The sequence below is a fragment of the Anas platyrhynchos genome, chromosome 3 (assembly GCF_047663525.1).
Source record: "Anas platyrhynchos isolate ZD024472 breed Pekin duck chromosome 3, IASCAAS_PekinDuck_T2T, whole genome shotgun sequence".
NCBI classification, from domain to species: Eukaryota; Metazoa; Chordata; class Aves; order Anseriformes; family Anatidae; genus Anas; species Anas platyrhynchos.
The window spans coordinates 75059031-75082456 of record NC_092589.1 but is presented as its reverse complement, the minus strand read 5'-3'; the positions used below and the strand labels follow the sequence as shown (position 1 = coordinate 75082456).

At 41.9% G+C, this 23426-nt stretch overlaps 1 protein-coding gene and 1 long non-coding RNA gene across 8 annotated transcripts in view; one reads left to right on the top strand and one right to left on the bottom strand.

Annotated features, from left to right (window-relative positions):
- LIN28B (lin-28 homolog B) overlaps positions 1-10971 on the top strand; it is a 97501-nt gene extending 86530 nt beyond the window's left edge. For all 7 annotated transcript variants that reach the window (XM_038177478.2, XM_038177475.2, XM_038177480.2 and 4 more), the window contains one exon: positions 6137-10971. In XM_038177478.2, coding sequence (XP_038033406.1) covers positions 6137-6506 — 370 coding nt within the window. In that variant the 3' untranslated portion in view covers positions 6507-10971. The remainder of the gene's footprint in view (positions 1-6136) is intronic.
- On the bottom strand, positions 5349-20240 carry LOC119716551 (uncharacterized). The gene is made up of 2 exons (XR_005264744.2): positions 20027-20240; positions 5349-6480 (listed from the first exon to the last, which is right to left on the bottom strand). It is a non-coding gene; the product is annotated as an uncharacterized lncRNA (long non-coding RNA).
- Positions 20241-23426: the final 3186 nt, after the last annotated feature.

Below are 23426 nucleotides of genomic sequence, written 5' to 3'. Positions count from 1 at the left end.
CCTTGGCCTTTGTGGACATCACGCATATGCCCAGGGCATCTTGTGCCCCTGCAGCCATTCCCTCCTTCAGAAAGCAAGAAGCCAGGCTGCCTTAATGCACGCCTGGTGTGGGGGTACACACACAAGGCTCCTTCCTGCCCTGTGCTGCTTTAAAAAATACCAGCCAGCATTATTTCCCCTGAGATTTAATGCTTCTCGAGGCGGGAACAACCTTCTCCCAAAACAATGGCTGCAAGGGAATCCCCTCGAAATGCAGCTGAGGAAGGAGGGAAATGCCTGAGGAGTGCTGGCCACTGCATGGGGTGCCTGGGGTCCCCAACAGCCCCACTGCAACACGCTGCTGCTGCACGTGTGATCAGTCCTTTTATAATGCAGTAAGGTACGAGAGGTGCCCTGTCAGATGCAGCCACTGGTGATGCTGTCAGCCTTGGGAGAGATGATGTGAGAGATTTGCTATCCAGGATTTACTTGGTCCCTGGAATATTCCATTAATCTATTAAAATATATTTGTGCTTCTCCTGAGGAAAATTTCAGTCAGAAACCTCTGCCAGCCTTTCCGGGGTGCTTCTAACCCTGCGTGGCCAGGCACAGGCCAAGCATGCACCTGCCTGGGCTTCCCTGCACCCGCGGCCTGCCTTTCACGGCTGAAGCCTCTGAGGCCCTTGAAGAGTAAAACATCCTCTTTTTGTCTAAAACCTCTTAGATTGGGCGTAGCTGAAGCTGCCTTCACGGCAGAAGGGGGTAGATCAAGCAGTCTGCTGCGTGTGCTGTTTGCAAGAACCAGCCTCCCTTTGCGTTGTGGTGAAAGCAGTGACTAAAAGAGACAGCATATTTAGGTACAACTTGAGACATTTCCTCGTAATTATTCTCTGCTTTAGCTGCTGCGTTGGCATTCAGCATGTTGTAAAAACATCACGCTTGCACATGCTGTTAGCAAACCAGGCCATTTTTCAAAGCATTTAAACTGCTGGATGAAGCATTGTTCACCAAGATGTGGGGTTTTGTTCTCCGATAGCATTCAGAAAGGAAAAACAAAAAGGGAGCTGGTGCAGGGCCTATCTTGGTGAATTATTTCTCTGACTACATCCCTTTGCTATCCCTGTCAGATGTTAAAACCACCACCCCCAAGAAAAAGTCAGTCATTAGAGCAATTCTAAAGCTTTTTCTCCCAACGGATAATAGCGTGGAGCCATACAAATGATTCTCTCCTTGTCATATATATTGGATTATCATCCAAATCATATTATGAAGCAGCATGAAGAAGCAAGCAGTTGTCCTTACCCTCCTTACTGCTTAGCTCAGCTGAGCTGTTGCGGGGAATGTGTTTGCGAGACAGTTGTGTCGTCATTTTAAGAGTGCTGGGGCTAGGGAATGCTTCCTAACTATGAAACGAGGCGACTGCTGGGACAATAAAAAACAGCTGAAGACTAGAGGGTATTTTATTTTGTGTTTGCATTTGGTTGGGAATTTGAGTACTTGTAATGAATTTCAGCCATCAGCTTATTGTAATTACTGCAGCATGGTTTGTGTTGGAATCTGTACGCTTCTTGCTTGTTCATCTATTTCCACTAATACGTCTAGTTCTGTGTAATCACGAATCCATAGTAAAGGAGGATATAGAAGTATTTTTAACCTTGCAGTATACTCTTTCTTTGTTAGTAGGTATTAATGCCACTGTTTTCTGGAGTATACTGAAATACAATATTAGGTAAATTGCTCAAGGTATTCCTTCATTTACATGTTCATCATTTTTATACCAAAAAACAGTCCTGATCCACCTTCCCACCAGTGCCCTAACAAAGAAAGGATTCCCCTTCAGGGTACCTGCCATCTCTTTGTTTATTTTGTTGCATTATTTTTTGAGCCTGAAGCTACCCAGTAAATAATGAGAGCCTTCTGTGAGAAGATATTCCTTTTTTAGTAAACCTTTCTTGCTGTTTTGTTTCTCTAAGGGTTACTTATACTATCACTGAACTTTTAAGGGCTTTTTATGTTTTACCCATCTCATGATGTAAATTATCTATGATGCTTTATGTTGTAAACACTTGTATTTAGTATAGTTGTACTCACCTAGAGTTTCTGAAAACGTTATTAAATGAGAATTTGCTAATTTTCTTAGCAGGAGCCAATTTGTGTAGAGTTCTTCATATTTATGTGTATATAGATGTAGCTATATAAACCTGTGTGTGCGTATCATGCATTATCAATTTTCATTATGTTGTAATGTAGGTTTATGGAGCAGAGGCAAGCAAAGAGCTGAAGCCTTTTGGACAAAAGGGTTTAACACCATACCTTAATGTGCGTGGATGCTGCCATGTGGTGTCATTTGTGAGCTCCTGAGGTGGCTGACCATTTCCATTTTGGTGTAAATCCCTTGAGAGGGAAGGCATTTCAGAGCGGGGTGTGATCTCTTCTCCTGGTAAGAGTGATTGACAAGGAGTGAATAAATAGTTAAAAGAAGCGAGTGAATACCACCCTCCTGTTTAAGTCCAGGCACACCCAGGCTGGCACATATATATTCTAATGAGATACTATAGCCAGATGCTTGGGTTGGTTAGTCACAAGAAACATTCCTGAAAAGCCAAATCATAGTTTAATTACAACTGCTCCTGGTAGAATTTTATTTTTACAGTGACATTTTACAAGTGATTTGAATAAATGCAGGGAATTACAATATTTTGCAAGTAGGATGTATTGATGAATATATATGCAAAAGGTGACGGAGGCCTCTTGAGTGGAAGCAGGGGCTCTGACAGCAGGTTCTTGGTCAATTGGTGAGGTGAAATGGTTCAGTGAATTGGATAACACAGTGCATACCATAGTGACTGATTAAATTGATTTGTCCATGGCTACCGCCTCCTCTCCTACTGAAGCCCTTTAACCTATTTTCAAACTTTTTTTTTTTTTTTTTTAAAATAATGATTCTAAGTAAATGTGTTGTTAGGGAAAGGAGCCAACACAAATGCGTTCACAGCTATAAAATTCTATATTCTGGTTCTGGATTAAGTTAAAATGCACGATTCCCAAAATGTCTGTTCACTCCCATGTGATACTATATTACACCATCTTAGATAAAAAGCTTAGGAATGAGTACACTGCTAGAAACAGATGTGGAAGATACTAATAAACACCATTCTTTAATATAACCTGCATTATAATGAATACCACATTTGTGAAGTCCTAGGTGTATTTATTGGAGGCAGAGAAAGTAAAATACTTCAGGGGTTTTGTTCTTTTTGTTTGCTGTTCTTTTTGTTTGTTTTTCATTTTTTTTCTTTTTTTTTTTTTCTCTAATAGCAAGTTTTACTTTCTTATTATTTTATCCAAAAGATGTTTAGTAAACTTGTCAGGGAGACATAGCTGAATGCTGCTGTTAAACGGGAGGTCACTAATTTGAAAATACCTGTAATGATATGGAAAAAAAGTAATCAGATTGACAGTGTTCATTAACTGGAAGTTTATCAAGCTTTTTTTTCCCTAAAATACAATGTTTTGGTCTTAAATCAGGATGTTCATATTTTACAACATACTTAGTATTGCCTTGCTAGGGAGATCATTCTAAAGACAATGGGGCTTGCACGTATTTTCTTTTTCATTCAAGCGGAGCTTTATATACTTTATCTCTTCATGGGTTATTTCATGCTATATGCAGGCAGACTAGTATAGGCATAGTCTTCAAATTCCACTGAAAATCAAATAAAAATTATGTGCACTGGTGACATAAAAATGGAACCAGTTCACCTAAAATATATTATTGCGGTTGTCATAAAAAGTGCAGAGTTCAGTGTAATGGCTTTGGTTTCTTGTTTGTTATTAATTTTTAGGGAAGATATGACAATTTAATTATAATGTTTTCTGAAGGGATAATGAAGTTCTGTGTATCATTTAGCTTCTTTAAATTATAAATCAGTCTTGGGGAATATGACAACATGCCATGGGCAACTTATGCTTTCTTTTTTTTTCATTCGTCTATTAAAAGAAAGATAATGGTTAGTATCTTGCTAATAGAGAAAAAGAAATATTGAGAGGGAGTTTCTCAGGGATTTTTTCTTGGATGGAATTTGCAAACGTTCACAGCCATTTTGTAACCTTTCTATAAACTACACAGGTTTTATCAAGAACATTTTTGTGTAGACAATGTATATTCTGTAATTGAGACTACAGCTATACATACGGCTTTGCATGGGCTAAACATCTGTGTTGTGTGTAGACTAACAGCGATCACGTTGTGGTTTAACCCGGCAGGCAGCTAAGCACCACAAGCCAGGAGGGGACAGAGCCAGGACAGATCACTAACTGCTAGCTCAAAACAGGGCTTTGTTGCTTTCCAGGAGTCTGAAAATTTTGATGGGCGCTTGAGCCAAAGCACATTGCATTGTTTTATACATACAGTTGCTTGCACATGTAGTTGTCTTGAGTCCTTCAATCCACTCTACTAGGCATGGGTGTTTGCAACTGTTTTTTTTAATTAGTTCATATAGTTAAGGGGAAGCAAAAACAAATTGTCATTATGGGGTTAGTTCTCTTCAGTGGAATGCTAGATTGTAATAGATTTAATCCATACACATTTGGTGCAAACATTTGTGATACAGAGAAACAGACACCGTAGAAAAATAGCCAAAATAAAAAGTGATGGATATGATCAGCATAGGATCATCAGGTAATTGTTCTGTATCAAGTGTTAGACTGATGTAAGTCAATGATTTAAGTTCCTGGTGTGTGTGTTACAAAGTAAAAGTATTCAGTAAGGAATTGTTGGGTTTCTCCATGATTCCCCTTGATAATAAGATTAACACAGGAGTGTTTACATTTGGGCCATTTTAAAGACTTGGCGAAAAGGTCTTGCCTGTGGCGCTTGGAAGAGGTGCTCTGCCGTTTGTCTGCTTCTGGGCAGCCCTGCTTTTGAAGATGACACCCAGGGTCACCACCACTTGCATGTGGTTTGAGAATTTCAAGAGAAAACAAACAAACCCTGTTTTATGACTCTTGCTAGGGCTTTACTCATTTTGTTTTGAATTGAAACCATAAAAGCCATTCCTGACCCTCTGAAACATAAGCATTGTAAAAGCTCAGCCCCCACCCTTCCCTTGGCGTGCCTTAACGGAGCCAGAAGAGGCAAAGTTTCTGGGCGAGATCTTTTACGTGCCCAAAGAGCTTTTTGGAGCACTTGAAGACGTGGTAAAGTCCGAGGCAACTTCCTTAGGGAAAGCCAAATCTCTTCTCCCTACGCGTTTCTTTACGGCCTCAACCCAGCGACTCACAGGGTGAAGCCCACCCCTGGGTGAAGAGGTCGGCCCTGGCGGCTGCCTCCTCCCCACCCGGCTTTGAAATGTTAGTCCTGCCAGGCATTTGAAATGCTAGCGCCCACGGGGGTTTAATGCTATAAATACTTGAGCAAGAAGCGATGCTTGCCAGGGCAGCGGCGTCGGGATCTGCGAATATTTGGTGCCCTCTAGCGGGGCCGAGGCTGGCTGAACCCCAGCATCATCCCTCCTTTGGGGAGAGCCAGCAGGGTAGGGGTGGTTGGGGGTTTTCTGTCTGTTTTGAGAGGTTTTATATTGAAAATTTTAGCCTCCTGGCGTTGTGGAATTGGTGGAAATCCCAGTGCAGCGGGGTTTTCTGATGTAGTTGTATGGTGCTGGTGACTGGCGGGACCCTCGCAGCATTGTCCCGATGCTGCACAGGCTCCTCTTACTGCTGAGGGCAGTGAGGCATCCCAAGGCTGTCACGAAAGTGTGGTTAGGCACCTGCCTACATCTGCAAATGCTTCCGATTTGGCTCTTGGCAGTCAGTAGAAAGGTCCCACTGAAAACGTGTGAGGATCTGTTTTAGAGTGGTCTTTACTTTCAAGCAGTACCAAGGGTTTTTGTAGCAAGATACTGATAAGGATGATAGTAACAGAATCTATTCCTAAGTAAGAGGAATTTTTTGGCACCAGTGTGACGTAGGGGCACATTCCAAGTGCATTACTTAAAAAGCAAAACTCACATATATATTTGTCTGTGGCAATGGGATATTGTCGCAGAAGCTCCTGCTGTCTCACCAACAGACCAAGTGCACAGTCAGCTTCTGACACACAGAAAATCTTACAGTCTGATGCTACATTTTATAACCAGCTGTCTCTTTTCATTTTTAGATGCTACAACTGTGGTGGCCTTGATCACCACGCTAAAGAATGCAGCCTACCTCCACAGCCAAAGAAGTGCCATTACTGTCAGAGCATCATGCACATGGTGGCTAACTGCCCCCATAAAACTGTTTCGCAACAGCCCACTAGTTCTCAGGGAAGACATGAAGCTGAACCACAGCCTTCCACTTCTGCTTTCCTGAGAGAAGGGGGAGGAACGTACGGCTATTCGTCTCCATCATATTCTCAGGAGGGAAGGTCAGAGATCTCAGAGCGTTCAGGCAGGTCACCACAAGAAGCTTCTTCAAGTAAGTTATCTGCATCACCCGAAGAACCAAGCAGAAAGGGGCCTTCTGTTCAGAAAAGGAAAAAAACTTAAAGCATTTTTCATAACTTTCCATTTTCTTTATCCTCTCGGGATGTCTACCTCATGCAAGTACAGGGGAAATAATTTCATTATCAGTAGCTGACCTGGAATTTTAACTACTGTTGAGGAACTGTGAATTTTTTTTTTCTTTAATAGACAAATCACTCCAAGCAAAATACATTTGAGCAGGGTGCGTTACGTTTTACCTTCTGTATATGTGTGTATGAGTGTGCACGCGCGCGTGTGTCTGCATATCTATGAATATATATTTTTTCCATCAGAACACTCTCCAGATCCCACAATACATTACTGTGAAGCAATAGACACAGTACCCGTAAATGTTGCTGAACTCATTCCTAGAATCGGTTTTCAAACACGTTCAAAAAAAAACCAAAAACAAACAAGAAAACCCAAGAAATCTCACCAAACAGAAACAAAAACACCTGAAAAACCACACACAGAACTGAGATCAAGACTGTTACTTCTCTTGTGAACCAAAGGATACGTTCATATTTTAAAGCTGCCATATGGTACTAAAGATACTAAGACATCCCCCACACCATCAATTTGAGTTATTTTCTTTCCCTCTCTACAAAGCATCACTTCCCCACTTCCCACCCCTCCACCCCCCATGCCTGTGAAGGGCAGTGTCACGACTAAGCATGGCTCTCATCACCACCATCCTTTGTTGGTAAGGAGTTAATAGCTCCAGAAAAGACAATGAATGTGTAGTTTCTGTGCTGGTTTCTCAAAATGTTTTGTTAAATTAATATGGGTGTAACTGTAATTTAGATGACCGTTGTGTAGGGGAGACTGTGTAAGTTGTTAAAGAGCAAACAAACCCTTTTGAGTGGTATCAGGATACCATCCTGCTTCACCCTTTGTATTCTGTGAACATTTAGGGGACCTTGGTGGCAGTAGTAGCAGCAGCAGCAGCAGCAACTTCTCTTGGTCCCGAGTAGTGCCCCTGAATTTGAAGGGGCTTCCCCCTCGTTTACTGTTGAAATGACGTGGAGAGAATTCCTTAGGGATTTTGTTGTTGTTGTTGTTGTGGTTGTCTGTTTTGTTTTTTTAAAGAAAACAAAATGCAAAGCTATTAAGATCCTGGGATAAAAAGTTTCTTGAGAATAAAGGTAGATGGGTACTCGTGGTTGCTCAGCCGGCCTCTCACCCTGATGATACTGCACATGTTCATTAAAGGACAGGTGCCTGCTGCAGATGAGCCTTAGTGAAGGCACCTGCAAGCCTGCCCTGGGCATCATCAGCTTCTTGTGAACGGGAGACTGCTGCTGACCAGCCATGGTCTGGTGTGTGCTGGGACCACACACTTGTGCATTAAAGAGAAAGATTGGTGGCCTCAGAGTGAGACTCCCTGGGCTGCAGCCTTTGCTTGGGGTTAATAGAGTTGGAGCCTAGCAAAACTTCAAGTCGCTTTCCATTTGAAACGTCTACATTACCAAGTCATACGTACGATAACATACTTTGACAAATCCCATTGCAGATGTAAGTTAATTAGAGAAACTTGTATAATCCTTAGCATTGGCAATAAACACAGGCTGTTAAAGCTTGAAGGAGTCAGGTAGGTTTAAGCTCAGATAATCAAACTGGAGAACCAAGCCTGCATGAAAGGCTACGGTGAGCCCAAGCCCTGTCTGCGGTAACTCTCGCAGCCGACAGTCACAACAGGTAGGCAGCTGGCTCGTTGCGTGGCCCTCCCCTTCCCACTTGTCCTCCCAGTTGAGACTTTTACTGTTGCTGCTGCTGCTGCTTCAGTAAACAGGTTATAATCAAAAGCCTCAGCGAAGGGCACAATTTTCCAGAGCATTATTTTGTGTGAATTCCTTGCCAGTGTTTGCGAGAATCTCGATGGTTTATACTGAAGTTCTCAGTATGCTAATGCAAAGCTTACCTTTGACGATATTGAATGTGATATATCTATAGAGAAGAACTTCCTTGCCTTACGTAAGGATAGTAAACTTATTTAAATTATGTAGACAAATCAAAGTGGCATTGCTTAACCTTCTAGCCGGTGTAAAAACCAGGTTAAACAGCAAAGATGCAAAACTTAGGTCACTTTGAAAAATTTAAACCAAAGTTCCTTATAGAAATAGGCAATTGCGGATTTGAAAACTGGTCATTCCCTGTTTATATGTAAGAAGTTCAGAGCTGAGATGAGAAAATATTTTCAACGTGCAGATTTTTATTGGTGCTGTTTGAAATCAGTGTGCACCAAAGTCAGACTGAACTGCAAAGAGCACATACCAAACCCTATCTTATTGTTGAAAGCTTAAGGTTTTATTTTTATATATTAGAATGTTATCACTATTACATAACATACTCAGGACAAAGAACTTTGCTCAGGGAATATACCATGTGATGTTGTTTTTACTTTACAGAATAGTCTACCGACCTGCTTACTCAGAACAAACCAAATAGACTTAGCCCTTTTTATCTCTATATAAGTATTATGTACTGATATTAGTAACTACCTCTGAGTTGACATAGACCTACATTTGTGATAATCAGATTTCAGCGTTTTGTATTATAAGTTCCTGTGAAATGAAAAAGTGGTATTCTGTAGTGGTTGCTTATGTGAGCATACGTGTCTTTACATTCACAGGGTCTGAGTTTTCAGAGATGCTGGGCAACCGCAGCTCCCATTGACTTCCAGTTGGAGTTACTGGTGCTTAGCTTTTCTAGAAGGGGAGGGATGGGGGGTGGAGGGGAAAGAGAAAAAAAAAAAAAAAACACAAAAAAAACACAAAAGCATCAAGCCCACTTTGTTTACATAGGTGACAATAAAATTATTATTCTGTTTACAGCAAAAGGCTACCTCATATTTACTGCATAAACACACCTTTGTGCTGCTCTGGCCTTAAAGGTGGCTGTTGATCTATGGTACATGCTATTTATCTGTACTGACTATGTAACTGATAATTCACCACTGCATAGGTTATGGCAAATACTTGTTTAAGATGAAGCATCCATCTGAAATTATGAGAAGTTTCCAAACATTTCTTTAGAAGTTTTTTATGTTTCTGTCTAAAGGAGTATGGGCACTGTTCACAAAAATAAATACATCTCCGAAACAGACAAAAAATATACATGCCTAAGTTAAACACAGCAGCGCAAGCTGTGGCAGGTAACTACTTAGCACTGAGCTGCAGTAGAAAAAAATAAAATAAAAATCTAATGATACTCCTTCAATAGGCTGCTCCAAATAAGCAAAGAACACTTTAAAGGAGGAGATGCAGACCTGAGTTCGGGATTCTTCCTTCTTATGCTACAGCATTGGCTCAGCCTTGATTTCCCTTATTCACCAGCCTGTCCTTGCCAGAATGCCTCCCAATACAACTCGCTTCAGCAGAGGTAATTCAAGTATCAGCTCAGAGGGATGTGTTTTTCTCCAAGCAGTACTGGAGATAGGCTTAAACCTGTAACAAGAGGTTCCCTCCCAACCCCTCACTCCAAAAAACTCAATTTGATTTAATCATAAGGGACATTGTGAGATATTTATATTCTTCCCCAAGGAGAGTTAATGGTATTTATTTCCACACTACAAAAAGTGAGCCATGGGGAAGATTGATATTTGGAGGAAGAGCCAAATAACTTTTTTTGCTGTAGCTAATTGTAAGTCTGGCATTATAATACCATCTGCAGTATTTTGCTTTTAGCTAGCTTTCAGGGAGTGCCAAACAACATACTTGACTCCTACCTTTTCCCTTTGTAGGCCACCTTTTCCAGCCCAGTTTTGTTCTGCGCCAGTGTTATCCTGAAGTTCCTGCTTAGTCATACATAGTTTTGTGAATAGAGCCCCATAAAAAGTGTTTATAGATCTTGTAACATTCTTTGTAAGAAGAATTATAAAAGAACATGGGAAATCTCATTGAGTCTTAAATTTAATTTAATTAATTTATCTGTAAGAAATGTTTATCATAAAAAAAATATATATGTATTCCCCTGTGCTAGATATAAAAGTAATTGGGAAGATGTGTACATGTGCAGATGCACTGATTTTAATTTTCTAGAAGTCTTAATGAGATTTGAGTATTGTTTTAGAAACAAGCAGAGCCTTGTTAAATGCATCAATCTAATTTTGCTGAGTATATCAACAGCCTCTTCTTTAAGATACGTTGGTTGTGTGTTACCCCTGTTACAACCCTTGAGTAATAACAAGAGGTTGATCTATGAACACACACGTCTTTTTTTATGCTAAAACAGAGCTGTAAATTAGCAGCTTTGGTAGTGTTTTTATAAGAATGTTGAAAAGTACCAAGGTATTTGCTACCATTGTCGTTGAACCAAATGTAAGAGCAACCAGCTTTACAAAGGATAATGGTTTTGACTACCTCTTGGATTACTAAATTAAGCAACAACTGGCTGACAAACATCACCAGACTGGCTTAAACTAGTATGTGTTGCTTGTGGTAATAATAACAATAACCATACTAGAGACCAAAGTGAACACTGATTTCTATATGTCTTTAATACTGTGTCTTATCTAGTGTTTTTAAATTATCTTCTGTAGTATAGATTACCTCATTGTCCATTTTGACTTGTATGTTGTTTACAAGGTGAAATTAAAGAAAAATCACTTGAATTTTATGTTTTAAAAAAAGACTGTGAGTTGAAGTTTTGAAGGTCATTTCACCTGTTTACTGTCTTGAGGGACTAAAGCACTGATTGCCTTTCTACATATCATGTATTTTATATTCTCATTTCATGCCTAATGTCTTTTTTTTCCTGTCAGTCATGGATATTGTGAGGTTTAAAAGAATTACTTGATTAAAAATAAAACATAACATTGGCATTTACAACAGGCCTTTGAGTTTTTCTTTGTTTGCGTGATAAAAAAAAAAAAAAAAGCAATGTGCAGTCAATGTTCACTTAGTTTTAAGATATTATCTTCAGGAAAGATAAATTGTTATATAAATTGTTGTTGGGTGGAGGAGAAAATAGAAGGTTAGTACATACCTGCAATGCTGCAGAAATTGCACCCCAAACTACATTCAGCTATTGAAATGAAACTGCAAGATTACAGCTTTTGGTACTTAATCTCTGTGAGAATACACTGGTCATTTAAGTTATCAGGCATTTGGGCTAGTCTCTGGGATGGAAAGCATCTGATATTTAAGTTTCATCCTATCTTTATTTAGTCTTCCATAATCTGTAAGCTTGCATATATATATTGCATGGTAATTTGAAATGATTTGCGGAGTTGTTTCATTTTTTAGAAAGGAAAGTGCTGTTGTCTGCCATTAACTGGAAACTCCATCTCAAAATTACATAAAGTGTATTAGTGGATTCAATAGCATTAGCTCATCAATCTCTATTAAAAGACTTAGAGGCTTGAATATGCTACCTACATGGCCATTGTGTTTCAATACAAGTCTCTCTATACAGGTGATTAATAACAAAATTGATCAATCTCTGCCAAATACAATGCTTTTTTTTTTTTTTCTATTTGTATAAACATCTGTGTGAAGGGTTACCATCTCATTCTAGCATTCTCTACTCTTCCAGTTGCATAAAACCTCATTTGCATTTTCTTTTTCTCTCTAATGTGTGGCCTCAGTAAGAATGAGTTATGAACTTGTTCCTCCTCATCCACCTCAACTTGTAGCCTATTATTCACATTACTTTTTCTGGAAAGGGCAAGATGTGACTCTGAAGCTACAATCTGCTGCCCTGATGCTGCTGACCTCCAGGACGCCAGCAGGTTGCTCTGCACTTGTTTTTGCAAATGCTGCCCATTGCATGACTGCAGAGCGGCTGCCACTGAGCCTGCACACAGCTGCTGATGCTTCGTTAATATGCAGCTGGTCAATTTTTGCTTTCTGGCTGTACAATACTTAGCCCCAGGTATTATTTGTGCTGTACAGCTCTTAGCCTAGATATTCGGGGCTGGAGCAGCCAAAAGGTTCATAAACCAGATGAACTGGTGTCATTACTGCCATTATACCAACCAAAAAAAGGTGGACAAGGTGAAAACAGTAACAAGGACTGAGCTTAGATATCCAGCTTTAGGTGCTTACAACCCCTTTTATTTTTTCAACTAAGTAATCAAAAATTCAAGGCCAGGAAGTATCAGTAGTCTGTGCAGTTTGACCTGCTGCATGTCAGACATTAAGTTCAGGGCAGTTACTGTTGTATTGAATTTTAGCACTCAGCTTCAACTGCTGCCTTGCTTGCTTGGCGGTTTTAAGCATATTTTCCGGTTGGGCTTCAGATCAGGCCTGAACACTCTTGAGAAAAAAGAAATGCTCCGCTCTGACAGCCTGTTTTAATCACCTCACTGTTAGCAAGTAGTGTCTAATTTCCATTTCCTCTGGCTTCAACTTCCAGCTAGCTGTCTTTTCCCACCAGGGTAGAAAGCCTGTACTACTAAGAAAATGCAAATACTTTTATTTTTATTTGTTTTGTTTTTTTATAAAGGACAAACAAGACCCAATATCTTATTAAAAAAAAAAAAAAAAGTGGTGTTGCCCTCACCCTTATCATCATTTTTCAGAAGCTTTCTACTCTTCTCCCCAGCCCTGGCTTTAAAAACAACCAAAATATGGTTCAAATGCTGGGTTACCCAAAGCAGTACCTGGCCAAGCTGAATACAGTCCTACTAGCCATGGAGGACAAAAGCAAAGAGCCTGGTCCATAAACTTGGACATTTTTAGTAGTGAAGCTATGAACCAGCAGAACAATCCCCACCAAGGCACAGGGCTGATCAACATGGACTGCAATTTCTTTCCTTTGGCTTCTTTAAGACCATCTAAAGGTGGCTGGTTGCTGGAAAAGAACTGATGGACTCATCTTGGCCACTACAAAGTGTATCTGTACTGGCAGTATTATGCTGAATTCACATTTTTCAGTCATTCCAGACTTGCTACACAAATTTATATGGCGGGTGATTGCACTGACACACTACCAGTCTTTGATATTCTAGAAAATGAGTTCGTTTCTTTTTCAGAAATGTGCTAGATTGTCATGTCCTAGGTTGTCTAGTTTAAGGAGCAGAATAAAAGAGACCTTAGTTGGAGCATCCAGAATACTTGAGGCAATTAAACTAACTGGACACTGAGAAATACTGCCCAACAGTTACCAGGGTAGGAAAATAAGTTGAATTTGGGAGTAGTTTTGGAAACTGCCCGTGAAATAAAGCAGAAATGCTCTTTCTTCCCCAAGGTAGCACAGCAAGGGCAGAGGCTTCAAGTGCAGCAAGTTCCCTTCAGTCCAGCCCACATTTTCGTGCCTCCTTGACCTATGCTGACAGCCGTGACAAAAAGTCACAGTCAAGCCTGCTGAACCAAAACTTCTGGGGAGTTTCAAGCCTGATTGATAGTTTCCAAAAATGTAGGTGCCTCACAAAATGCTGTGTGGAGAGGAGCGGAGGCTCCTGCTACAGAGATCCTCTGTCAGTAAGTAGAGCCACCCCAGCAGTTCCCAAGCCCTAGGATCTGTTTCTGTGTTACAGCAGAGAGAAATTAAAGCAGAACTACAGGAACAAGCGTCTAGTTCCATTCTCTCCCCCACGTGCAATTTCCTTCTCCACTTCCCTGTACCACTTCCAACCACTTCCTTGGGTGCTTGAAAGCTTTTAGTGTCGCACCTACCTTCAAGCACACACTGCAGCTGTTCCCCAGGACACAGTGTGGCTGGGTGTTACTTTGCACCTCTGATGTATGTTTAAATGTGGATGTATGCAGATAAAGGTGGGCACCCAGGCAGCTGGTAAGCTTCAGGGGCTGGGAAGGGCAGCAGACTGACCCACCTCTGATGCTTAAACAGAGATTTTTCTCTACAGGCACCAAAAATTCCTCAAATCAGAGGTACTGAGGGTGCTTCCCAAGGAGCAGGCATCAGGACTGATTTCCAGCTGTCTCCAGAACCAGGATTTCAGAAGCTGCACCCACTCTTGATGCTAGCAGTTCACTAATGCCAGCTAACCTGCCATCTTATCCATCTTTGCTGTGCTCTTGAGATACCCTAGAAAACAAAATATTGGAGTTTGGGTACTGTGAGCCTTACAGTTAGTCAGTATTGGTGTGTTTAAAGAGAGTGGCTTGCTGCACTTCATTTAAATCCTAAATCTAATGCACAGAAAAAAGCCTACCTGCCTCTTTTTACACGGGGAACGGGTGTGCAGGTAGATGGGGGGCACAACAGCTACAGCGAAGGGAACGGATGGAAATGCACTGCTCAGCACAGGCCCTGAGCCCCAGCGTAACCTGAGGTACATTTTATTCAGCTAACAGCCACAAGTGGTTACCAGAAGCAACCCTGTGAGTCACACGAGGACACACCGGGCTGGTTCAAAACAAAAACAAAATCACCCATTTGCTGGCACACCACCACCACCACGAAGAGCCAGCTAGAAAAGTGAAGTGACAGGATATGAGAAGGCAGCCCAGTGGGAGGACAGAGAAGGCTGGGAGCCTCCTCCAGCTGGTTTCCTCTGCCCGCAGAGAGGTGCCGGCAGGACATGAGGGCCCTCACAGGTCCTGAGCCCTGCCACCAGCACCCTCCTCATCCAGCACCTCTGAAGCCTGCACCCAAGCTGCTCTGCATGGGTTGGGCGCACTCTGTTGCCCTGAGCTTGGTTTTGCCCCCATCAAGTCAACGTGGGAAGGATTTGGGTCACTGTGAGTTTTTGTCGGAAGGGTTCCCTAAATTAGCTCCTCTGCTTGAGATGAAAGGAAGAAAGAGGTCTGTCTTTGTTCTCCCACCGTAACAACCCTGTCCCACCCCTGTCTCCATTCACCAGCTCGCAGCAAGGCCCTGGCAGCCGGGTCACAGGTCAGCGTGGACGGCAAGCCTCCGTGTCCCTAAAAGGGCTGGAAAGCTCTTCATTGCAACTTCAGCAGCCTCCACAAAGCACCCAGCCTTTCCAAAAAAATCAGGCTCACAGAGTTGTGCTGCCAGGAGCCCAGAGGCCAGGAGATGTTCTCCTGCATTTCATCCTTGGGACACCGCCTGCGTTGTCCAGGGTCCCTGGAGGACATCTAATGTACCCCTGAATTACTGTGCATTGCCTCATTCCTCCAGATTGCATAGCAAGGCCTTTGCCATGCGAATATTCAGATCCACTCATCTGCCTCCTCTGTATCTTCAACTGTTTTTAATTTAAAGCATAATTAACACCAACGTCCCAGCTGCTCGTTGCCATTTCCAGGCAATTCTCACCCCTGCCCCTCCACCTGCACTGCCTCCAAGCATCAGCTCTAGCAGCTGCCGATGCCCTTCTGGAGACCTAAGATGCCACACAGTCCAACCCCTGGCACGCACATACCTCAGCCAGCATTTTCTGACACTCTGCTGCATTTATTTTACATGATGTTTACCGCCCTGTGCGGGGATGCTCATTTTGGAGGTGTGCCGCCCAACAGCAGGATCCCCTGAGCAAAGAATGCCCACGTGCATCACGCAGCCCATTCAGAAGCAACCTGAAGACACAACAGCACAGGGTCACTGCTACAAGCATCATGTAGTGCAGGAGAACAGCCTATGAAAACTATGAAAAATGTGAAAATCTTATGATTTTTAGCTCAAGTAGAAGCAGGATCATAGGGGTTATATATAGGCAGGCTGTTGATTTGCAATTATTTTTAACCACCCCTCCCCAGCCTGTGAGCTGGTCTTATGATTCCCAGGGGCCAAAGTCAGTTTTTGTCCAACGGATAACTTGCCAGTGCCCATCTCCTTAATGCACTCGGCTCTCCTCTTGCCAGACAGAAGGAGCTGGCGCCTGATGCACCACGATCTCTGCTGCTGCTCTTGTTGACAGCAGAAACAAGAAAAGCCCAGATGCCCCAAGGGAGAGATCTGCAAGGAGGAGAAGGGTTTGAGAAGCTTTCCCAGCTACCCTGATGACACAGCATCACTGTGCCAGAAGGGCACAACCACTGCTTCCCTGGGGGCACAGCAGACCCATGGCTCATATCCCTGCAGAGTGAGCCTTTGGCTTTCACTTCCACAGTTTACCTGTATGCCAACACAACCAGCTTTCTCTCTGATGGAAATGCAGAAATTGCAGGTGGCATGAAGCTAAAAGGAATGACTGCAGGATTGGGAGAGAGCACACGATTTGTGGGGTGGATTTCAGCAGTGCCAAGCAGAGCACAATATTTACAGAGGCCACAGTGCACCTAAAGATCACTTGGCAGCACTGGAAGAAAAATATAAAAACTGTGCTGGAGCAGCTGCTGAATATGTATCGACAACAGGCAACTGTTGCTGAAAGAAGTTTGTTTGAGAGTGTATGCCCCAAAACGTCGTATAAGCAAACATTTGAGGGAATTTGCTATTCTGGCATCGCTGCCGAGGAGCCAGCTGGAGTAGCTTTCTAGCTGAAGGTATTACACCAGAAGGTGACAGCTTCTGGTGTGAGTAATAAATGCAAGAAGGATGCCAGCTATAAGGATGGGCTGAAAGAAGCAAATGTGTTTCCCTCTCTTTCAGCAGCCTCCTTTTACAAAGAAGGCTGACTCAAAGGGACTAGCAAACAGTCCAAAGACTAGCACCAAATCCAAAGCCGAAGAAAAAAGGGGCCACTAGAAGCTGCTTCTTTCTGCAGCATTTTTACACAGGTTAGCTGTATGCAAGCCCAGGACTCCCACCCAGTCCTCATATGAACAGGGCATTCCCCAAAAGCCATGCTGCAGATACCAAAGTGCCTTTAGTAACAACTCAGCTGATGTCATCTTTTTCTCTCCACAGCACAACCCAGAGCTGGGCTTGAATATCAGTGTGTTAAAGTTAATGTACACAATATTTGGTCTACAGAGCTGGTAAAGAAAACAGAGTGTAAGAAAGCAGGTAGAGGGCTTGGTTTTCAAAACTGACATTTAGCTTAGAGCTGGAGAGTGCCAGATGACAGTGGAAATTCTCCAGAAACATTTCCCTCTGGAAAAGAGAAATCATTTCTCCCCACACTTCACAAGCTGTTAAAATATTTCCTGTACCGTTTACATGCATCATCTTCTTTTTCAGCTTGACTCTGCTGGGGATTTCCATTACTTTCAGCAGTCAGCACTTTTCGCTGCTTCTAAATGCACCATGCACTGTGATGGATGCGATGTTGGAGGAGAGCAGTGCTCAGACCAACTGCTCCATGACACAAATAGCTCAGTGATCATTCCCTCCAGGACGTGATTAAGTTGCTGACTGCACAATTGATTTTCCTGTGTCTTTCTTCCGTGCACTGTATTGCATTTAACTCAGAGATGGAGAAGGCATCTCTAAGAGGAAGACAGGAATCAGGAAGAGAGATGTGAGCAGTGTTGTCACCCACGGTACACTTGTAGCTTTGTCCATCTTTAATGGGAACAGCCATGTGGTGAAGTTATTGCCGGGATAGCTACAGATCTACCAACATCAATGTAATTCTGCTTGTTTTTGTAGTTCCTCCTCTTCCCACAAAAGTCTGTGGTCGTAACTACACTTGATACTTACCCAAACCTAAATAAATGTTCCCTCCATCACTTCCTTTGGGCTCCGTGAGGCACACTCTGAGTTCATCTAGCTCATCACCAAGCCTGAAGGCTGCATGCGCTTCCACAGCCTTCCCCAAATCAATGTCTCTCTAATTAACTGGTGTTTGTGGCGTCCCCAGTCATATTGACAGCATCTGCAAAAAGCACGCAAGTTTCATCCCCAGCAGAGGCTGCTGTTTATCTGCATTTCCATCTTTTGACGCGAGAAGTTTTTAGATTCCTCCTCTGCTGAGCAAAGCAGCACAAGTTTCAGGGAGCCTGCATACACAACTAGTTTCTGTCAAATAGAGCTCAGCCTTAGTTGTGCCATCAGACTGCACTGGAAGAAATGCCTTTGTGCTGGATGAGTGCAGTCTGGAAGCAGTTTAGGGACAGACTTGAACACAATCTCTAACATGAGATGCTGCCTCCAGCTCCACCTTCCTGAGACGGACAAGGTACACGTGGTGGAGTTACTAATTCAGTCCTCTCACTGCTTCCATCTTCAAGGTAACATTTGCAAAGCAGTACATCTTTAGAGATGTTTATGATGAGTGGACATAAAAACTAAAATCTAGCAGTGTCCACACAGTAAGACAGTCAATGCAAAAAAATAAACTGATCTGAAATTTATATATCGTTAGCAATTTACAGACAAACTGTAATTAGCTCAGATTGACCTATTTAGATGGACAGAAATACAGATAGAAAAAATACAACCAAAAAAAACAACCACATATCCATGGATCTAGAAAAAATACAACCAAAACACCAACCACATATCCGTAGATCCTCTAGGAAATTAACTAAGTATGTCTGTTCTGTGAGGAAAAAATTTAAAAATCAAGATGACAAAACAGGGTTCTCATCCTGTTAAGACAAAAGCAAAATTAAAGCCAAGCAAACTTTATTATAACAGGCTTGCTTACAGACTATGATGCTCTAAGAAGTTTCTTAGGGCTCTTTATTTGTCTGTTTGCTTCTCACCTGCAAAGACTCAGACCTCCTATTTCTAGAAGGCAGCTGAAGTAGCAGATATTGGCTATGGAGTCTTGAGAAAATCCTAACTGCACCATGAAACACACATTAAAAAATATCTTTTCTTGGTCTTTTACTTCCCCTGCCCTCCTCAAAAAGAGCTCATAGTACTAGAGCTATTGTAATTGAAGGATACTGAAGGCAAACAATAGGGGAATAACTTCTTAAAGAACTTTTTTTTTTTTCTCTAATTGAGTGACATGATTTTTCCCTTTGACATTTAGGCAATTATATGTATTTCTTCCACATTCTGTAGGGCATTTTACAACACACCCTCTGCATGAAAAGAAAGAGTGCGTTGAACATAAAACCTTTAAGTCATCAGAAGCAGTAATTTATTACATGGCTGGCTTTCAAATATATTGCTAGCTGATGTCCATGTGAGTTTTTCAGGGACTGTGATCAGAGTTGCTGTTGCTAATTATATAGGTTACAAATGAATATATCAAAGTCTACAAATAAGCAAAATAAAGTTTCCTTTGATAACTCTCCCTACTGCCAGATTTTGATGAAAGAAGGAGGAAGGGAAGAGAGCAGGAAAGAGACAGCCAGCCAGGCACCCCAACAACATATGTACGAACTTCAGAGGGTTTCCAGAAGAGGAACTCAATTTTATAGTCCTCATAACAGAGCTTTTCATTATAGACAAAACTGAATCATTGCAATTCATCCTCACACTTGCAAAAATGAAACACCAGCTAGAACACAGGAGTAAGTCTGGCCTTACAGAATCATAGAATCATTAAGGTTGGAAAGACCTCCAAGATCATTTGATCCAACTATCTCCCTACCACCAATGTTACCCACTAAGCCACATCCCTAAGCACCAGCTCCAACCTTTCCTTGAAGGCCCCCAGGGACAGCGACTCCACCACCTCCCTGAGCAACCCGTCCCAGTGCCTGACTGCTCTTTCTGAGAAGAAATGTCTCCTCATTTCCAACCTGAAAATTTCCAGCCTAAGGACAAGACTACATGAATATATAAGCCTCAGGGGCTACACAGACCCTTTATGCTGCATTTGTGCTCACCTGCATCTCCACAACCTGCAGATAAGAGCACACAGACAGGCACCACAGCAGTACCCACAGTTTAAGTACCCACACACACAACTTCAGAGGGTTTCCCCGAGCATACAGGGAAGCCGCAGGAGATGACCCAACTTAACTCTGAGAAGACACACCCACACATTGACTTGCTTTTGCTGTTTCCATTCACTCTTCTCTCCTCACACCCAGCCAAATGGGTGACCCATCTCCACCTGGGCTTGCCCATTGCTGCTGGTCCTAGAGCAGTCCCTGTGCTGAAGGGAAAAAAAAAAAAAAAAAAGAACAAAAACCTGTTTTCCCCACCTAACTCTCAGCTTGCTCCCAGCTGTGCTTTGGCACAAACCAATGGTTGTGTGCTCCAGGAAAGGGAAATGGTGGTGGAGCTGTGATGGGAAAATATGAACAGAGTGATAATGCTGCGTTTTTAAGACATTTCACTAATGCCTAACAAGAGCTCTTCAGAGCCCTGCCTCTGAGCAGAAGGAAGGAGCAAGTTCCCACCTCACTCCCTTGGAAGTGACTGCATGCATTATGCCCCCACGCTCATTGCAAAGCCTTTAGATATCAGGACAATGTCACAGTCGTGTCCCACTTAGTGAGGAACAGGTGTAATGCATGTCCTTTCTAGGTCCAAACGAGCAGCCTAGATGAAGAGCAGCATCACCTGCAGCTTTCCTGAGTACCCCTGTGTGGAATAATTGGAGGTCATCCATTTTTATTTTTTTTTATTTTTTAAATAAAGGTTTAGTTTGTGTTTAGCAACACATATTATAACTGTTTCTCAGCCTTTTCCCATTTACCTGGGCTCCTGCAGTTTATGAACCTTCCCAGTCCGGACAAATGCAATCAGATAGCTGCCTGGGTTTTATTTTATTTCTATCTAGACACATCTGTCACCATAAGTCACCTCCACATGAATGGAATAAGAACAGAAATATATTTTCATTCTGTTAGAGCATTTAACATACTATCATTTTTGCTTCTTCCCTTCATCGTAAATCATTTTGCCTTCTGCTTGTGAGTTTCACCTCATATGGAGGGAAGTCCACGTATGCTGAACAATAAGAAAAAGCACAGATTGCAGAGGGTGGTGTCATTAGGAAAATTATTTCTAAGAAACTGAAGGAGAGCATGCTTTCTTCCGCATTTAAGAGTGTAAAAGATTCATAATACTTCACAGCATTTTTGGCAGGCCATGTCTATACCATTATTAAACTCCTCAGTTTTCTGGAACAGAATAAAGCACTGAGTACCACTGAACAAAACGGTATTGATGCAATAGCATACAAGTGGATGCATTTCGAGAGGCATTGCTTTTGATCTGCTTTTGCTACAAAGGATGATGGGGAATTGTTATCCCAAAAGCACTTTGCACAGGAAACCAGGATGTGGCCATAACAGATATTAATCCCCAAGGAGAAAGTTAAGGAGGAACGCGAGTACGGTAAATTGCAAGGGCTGAGCAGTGTTCATTTGCGGCATCTGATAGCTGAGGTAGGTGACTGGAGACTGCAGCCCAGCTTACGTCCATCCCTGTGCAAAGCCCTAATTTCTACTCAGGTTATGGCTTGTGGGCCTTAAAGAGGTTTCTGAAAAAGAAAACAGGTGTTCTCAGGCTTCCAGAGTTATTTAGCAAACACATACCCATGCCACATCTGTGACTTAGATTTGTAACACACATATTTTATATTCATTAAGTGCTAAATAAGTGTTCTTGTTAACCTAAAATTCATCTAACGCTTCAGCTTGCTGAAAATGCTTTATTCTAAATGACTTTATCAACTGAAGTAATCTGTTCGGTTAAACAAGAGCCCATCAGCTTTTGCCACCTTGTTGAGGCAGTCAGTCCGCAGTGCTCTCCTTTTTAGAAGTGTACAGACAGGTTTCCAGTCAATACTGAATAATCCTGCAACTTTTGCTTTGGTATTGCCTCTCTGTAATCTCTAATGACCCTCATATTATCATCATCATGCTCTCAGGAAGCTTAAATGTCAGGACTAATTAATTAAGATGGTTTGTCTTCTTTTATTAATCCCATAAGTACTGAGAACCCATTCCCCTTTAATCAGAAGCAGCTGTGACCAGCATTGCACAAGAGACAGAAAAACATTTTATTCAGAGGTACTTCCTATGACCACATTTCTGAAACAATAATTAAAGTAACTGTTGCTGTTATTCCAGTAACAACATTAAAACGTGTCATGATGATTTCACTTCCCAAAACTCCATCAAAATGATTCACCAATCTATCTGTACCAAGCCCAATCTAATCTACATCAAGCCCAGTGCTGCTTATGAAATTGCTGCCTTCCACATATGAAGATATGAGACTTTACCTTTGCAATAGGCTCTACCTAGGTGCTAGAAATTTACTGAAGAGCTGAGCCCTTGCCAATGCCTCAGCATTCCCACTCTTCAATGTATTTACTGAAGTGCCTATTTTGTAATATTTGTGCTTTATAATGCATCTATCAAATGAACTAGCCCATTTTCCACAAGGAGATTATAACTGAGTTGTGCTTATTTCTTAAATGGAAATACTATAGGAAAAAAACAATGTATTTAGTACTTGCATGCCAGTTCATCATTTTATTTTAAAGATTAAATATATTTATAAAAATATACATACTTATAAAGTCTACCATAAAACAAACAAAACAACAGGGTTATCTGAACTACTTAGATATTATTGAAACACCTTTAATCACTAATCATTTTGATCAGTTTTAAGCGTACTATTTCCTGCAAGCATCAGCCATGGACTAGACCTTGGAGGCTGTTTCCCCAACTGCAGCAATGCAAGGTGGGAAGCACATAGCACCCTTCATTACTGCTCACCAGGTGCTTTGGGCTCCCCAGCTCTCCAGCTGGAGCATGCTTCCACCTGCCCGTCTGCTTTCTGAATCCCCTGAAAATGTCCAAGTTATCTTTTCCAATCTTTAGACAACTCCTTCAATGCAGATGTACCTCCCGGGGTAGGAGTATGCATGCTCTTATGTGTACGAGTCACAGCTGAGGAGCTGCTGGGTTAACTCCTCATGAAGTTCATGCCACACAATTTCAGCACAAGACACCACACAGCACTTGACTGGTGAGAGCAGGACGAGCTCTGAAATGGTTCCTTAAGATGGTTATTGATACAGCTGATGAACACTTTGTGACCCTGAGGAACACGACATTTAATGTACGTTGTACTACAAGCACCAAAATCCAAGAATTCTCAAAAAAATATAAAAGTACATTGGTACATTGTGATGAAGTACTTTTTCTTTTTTTTTTTTTTTTCCTTTCTTTCCCCACAGGTATTCTGGTTAGTAAAATGAACTATTCGCCCATATAATTCACATCTGCTGCACAGTGAAAGTTCTGACCAACCCGACAT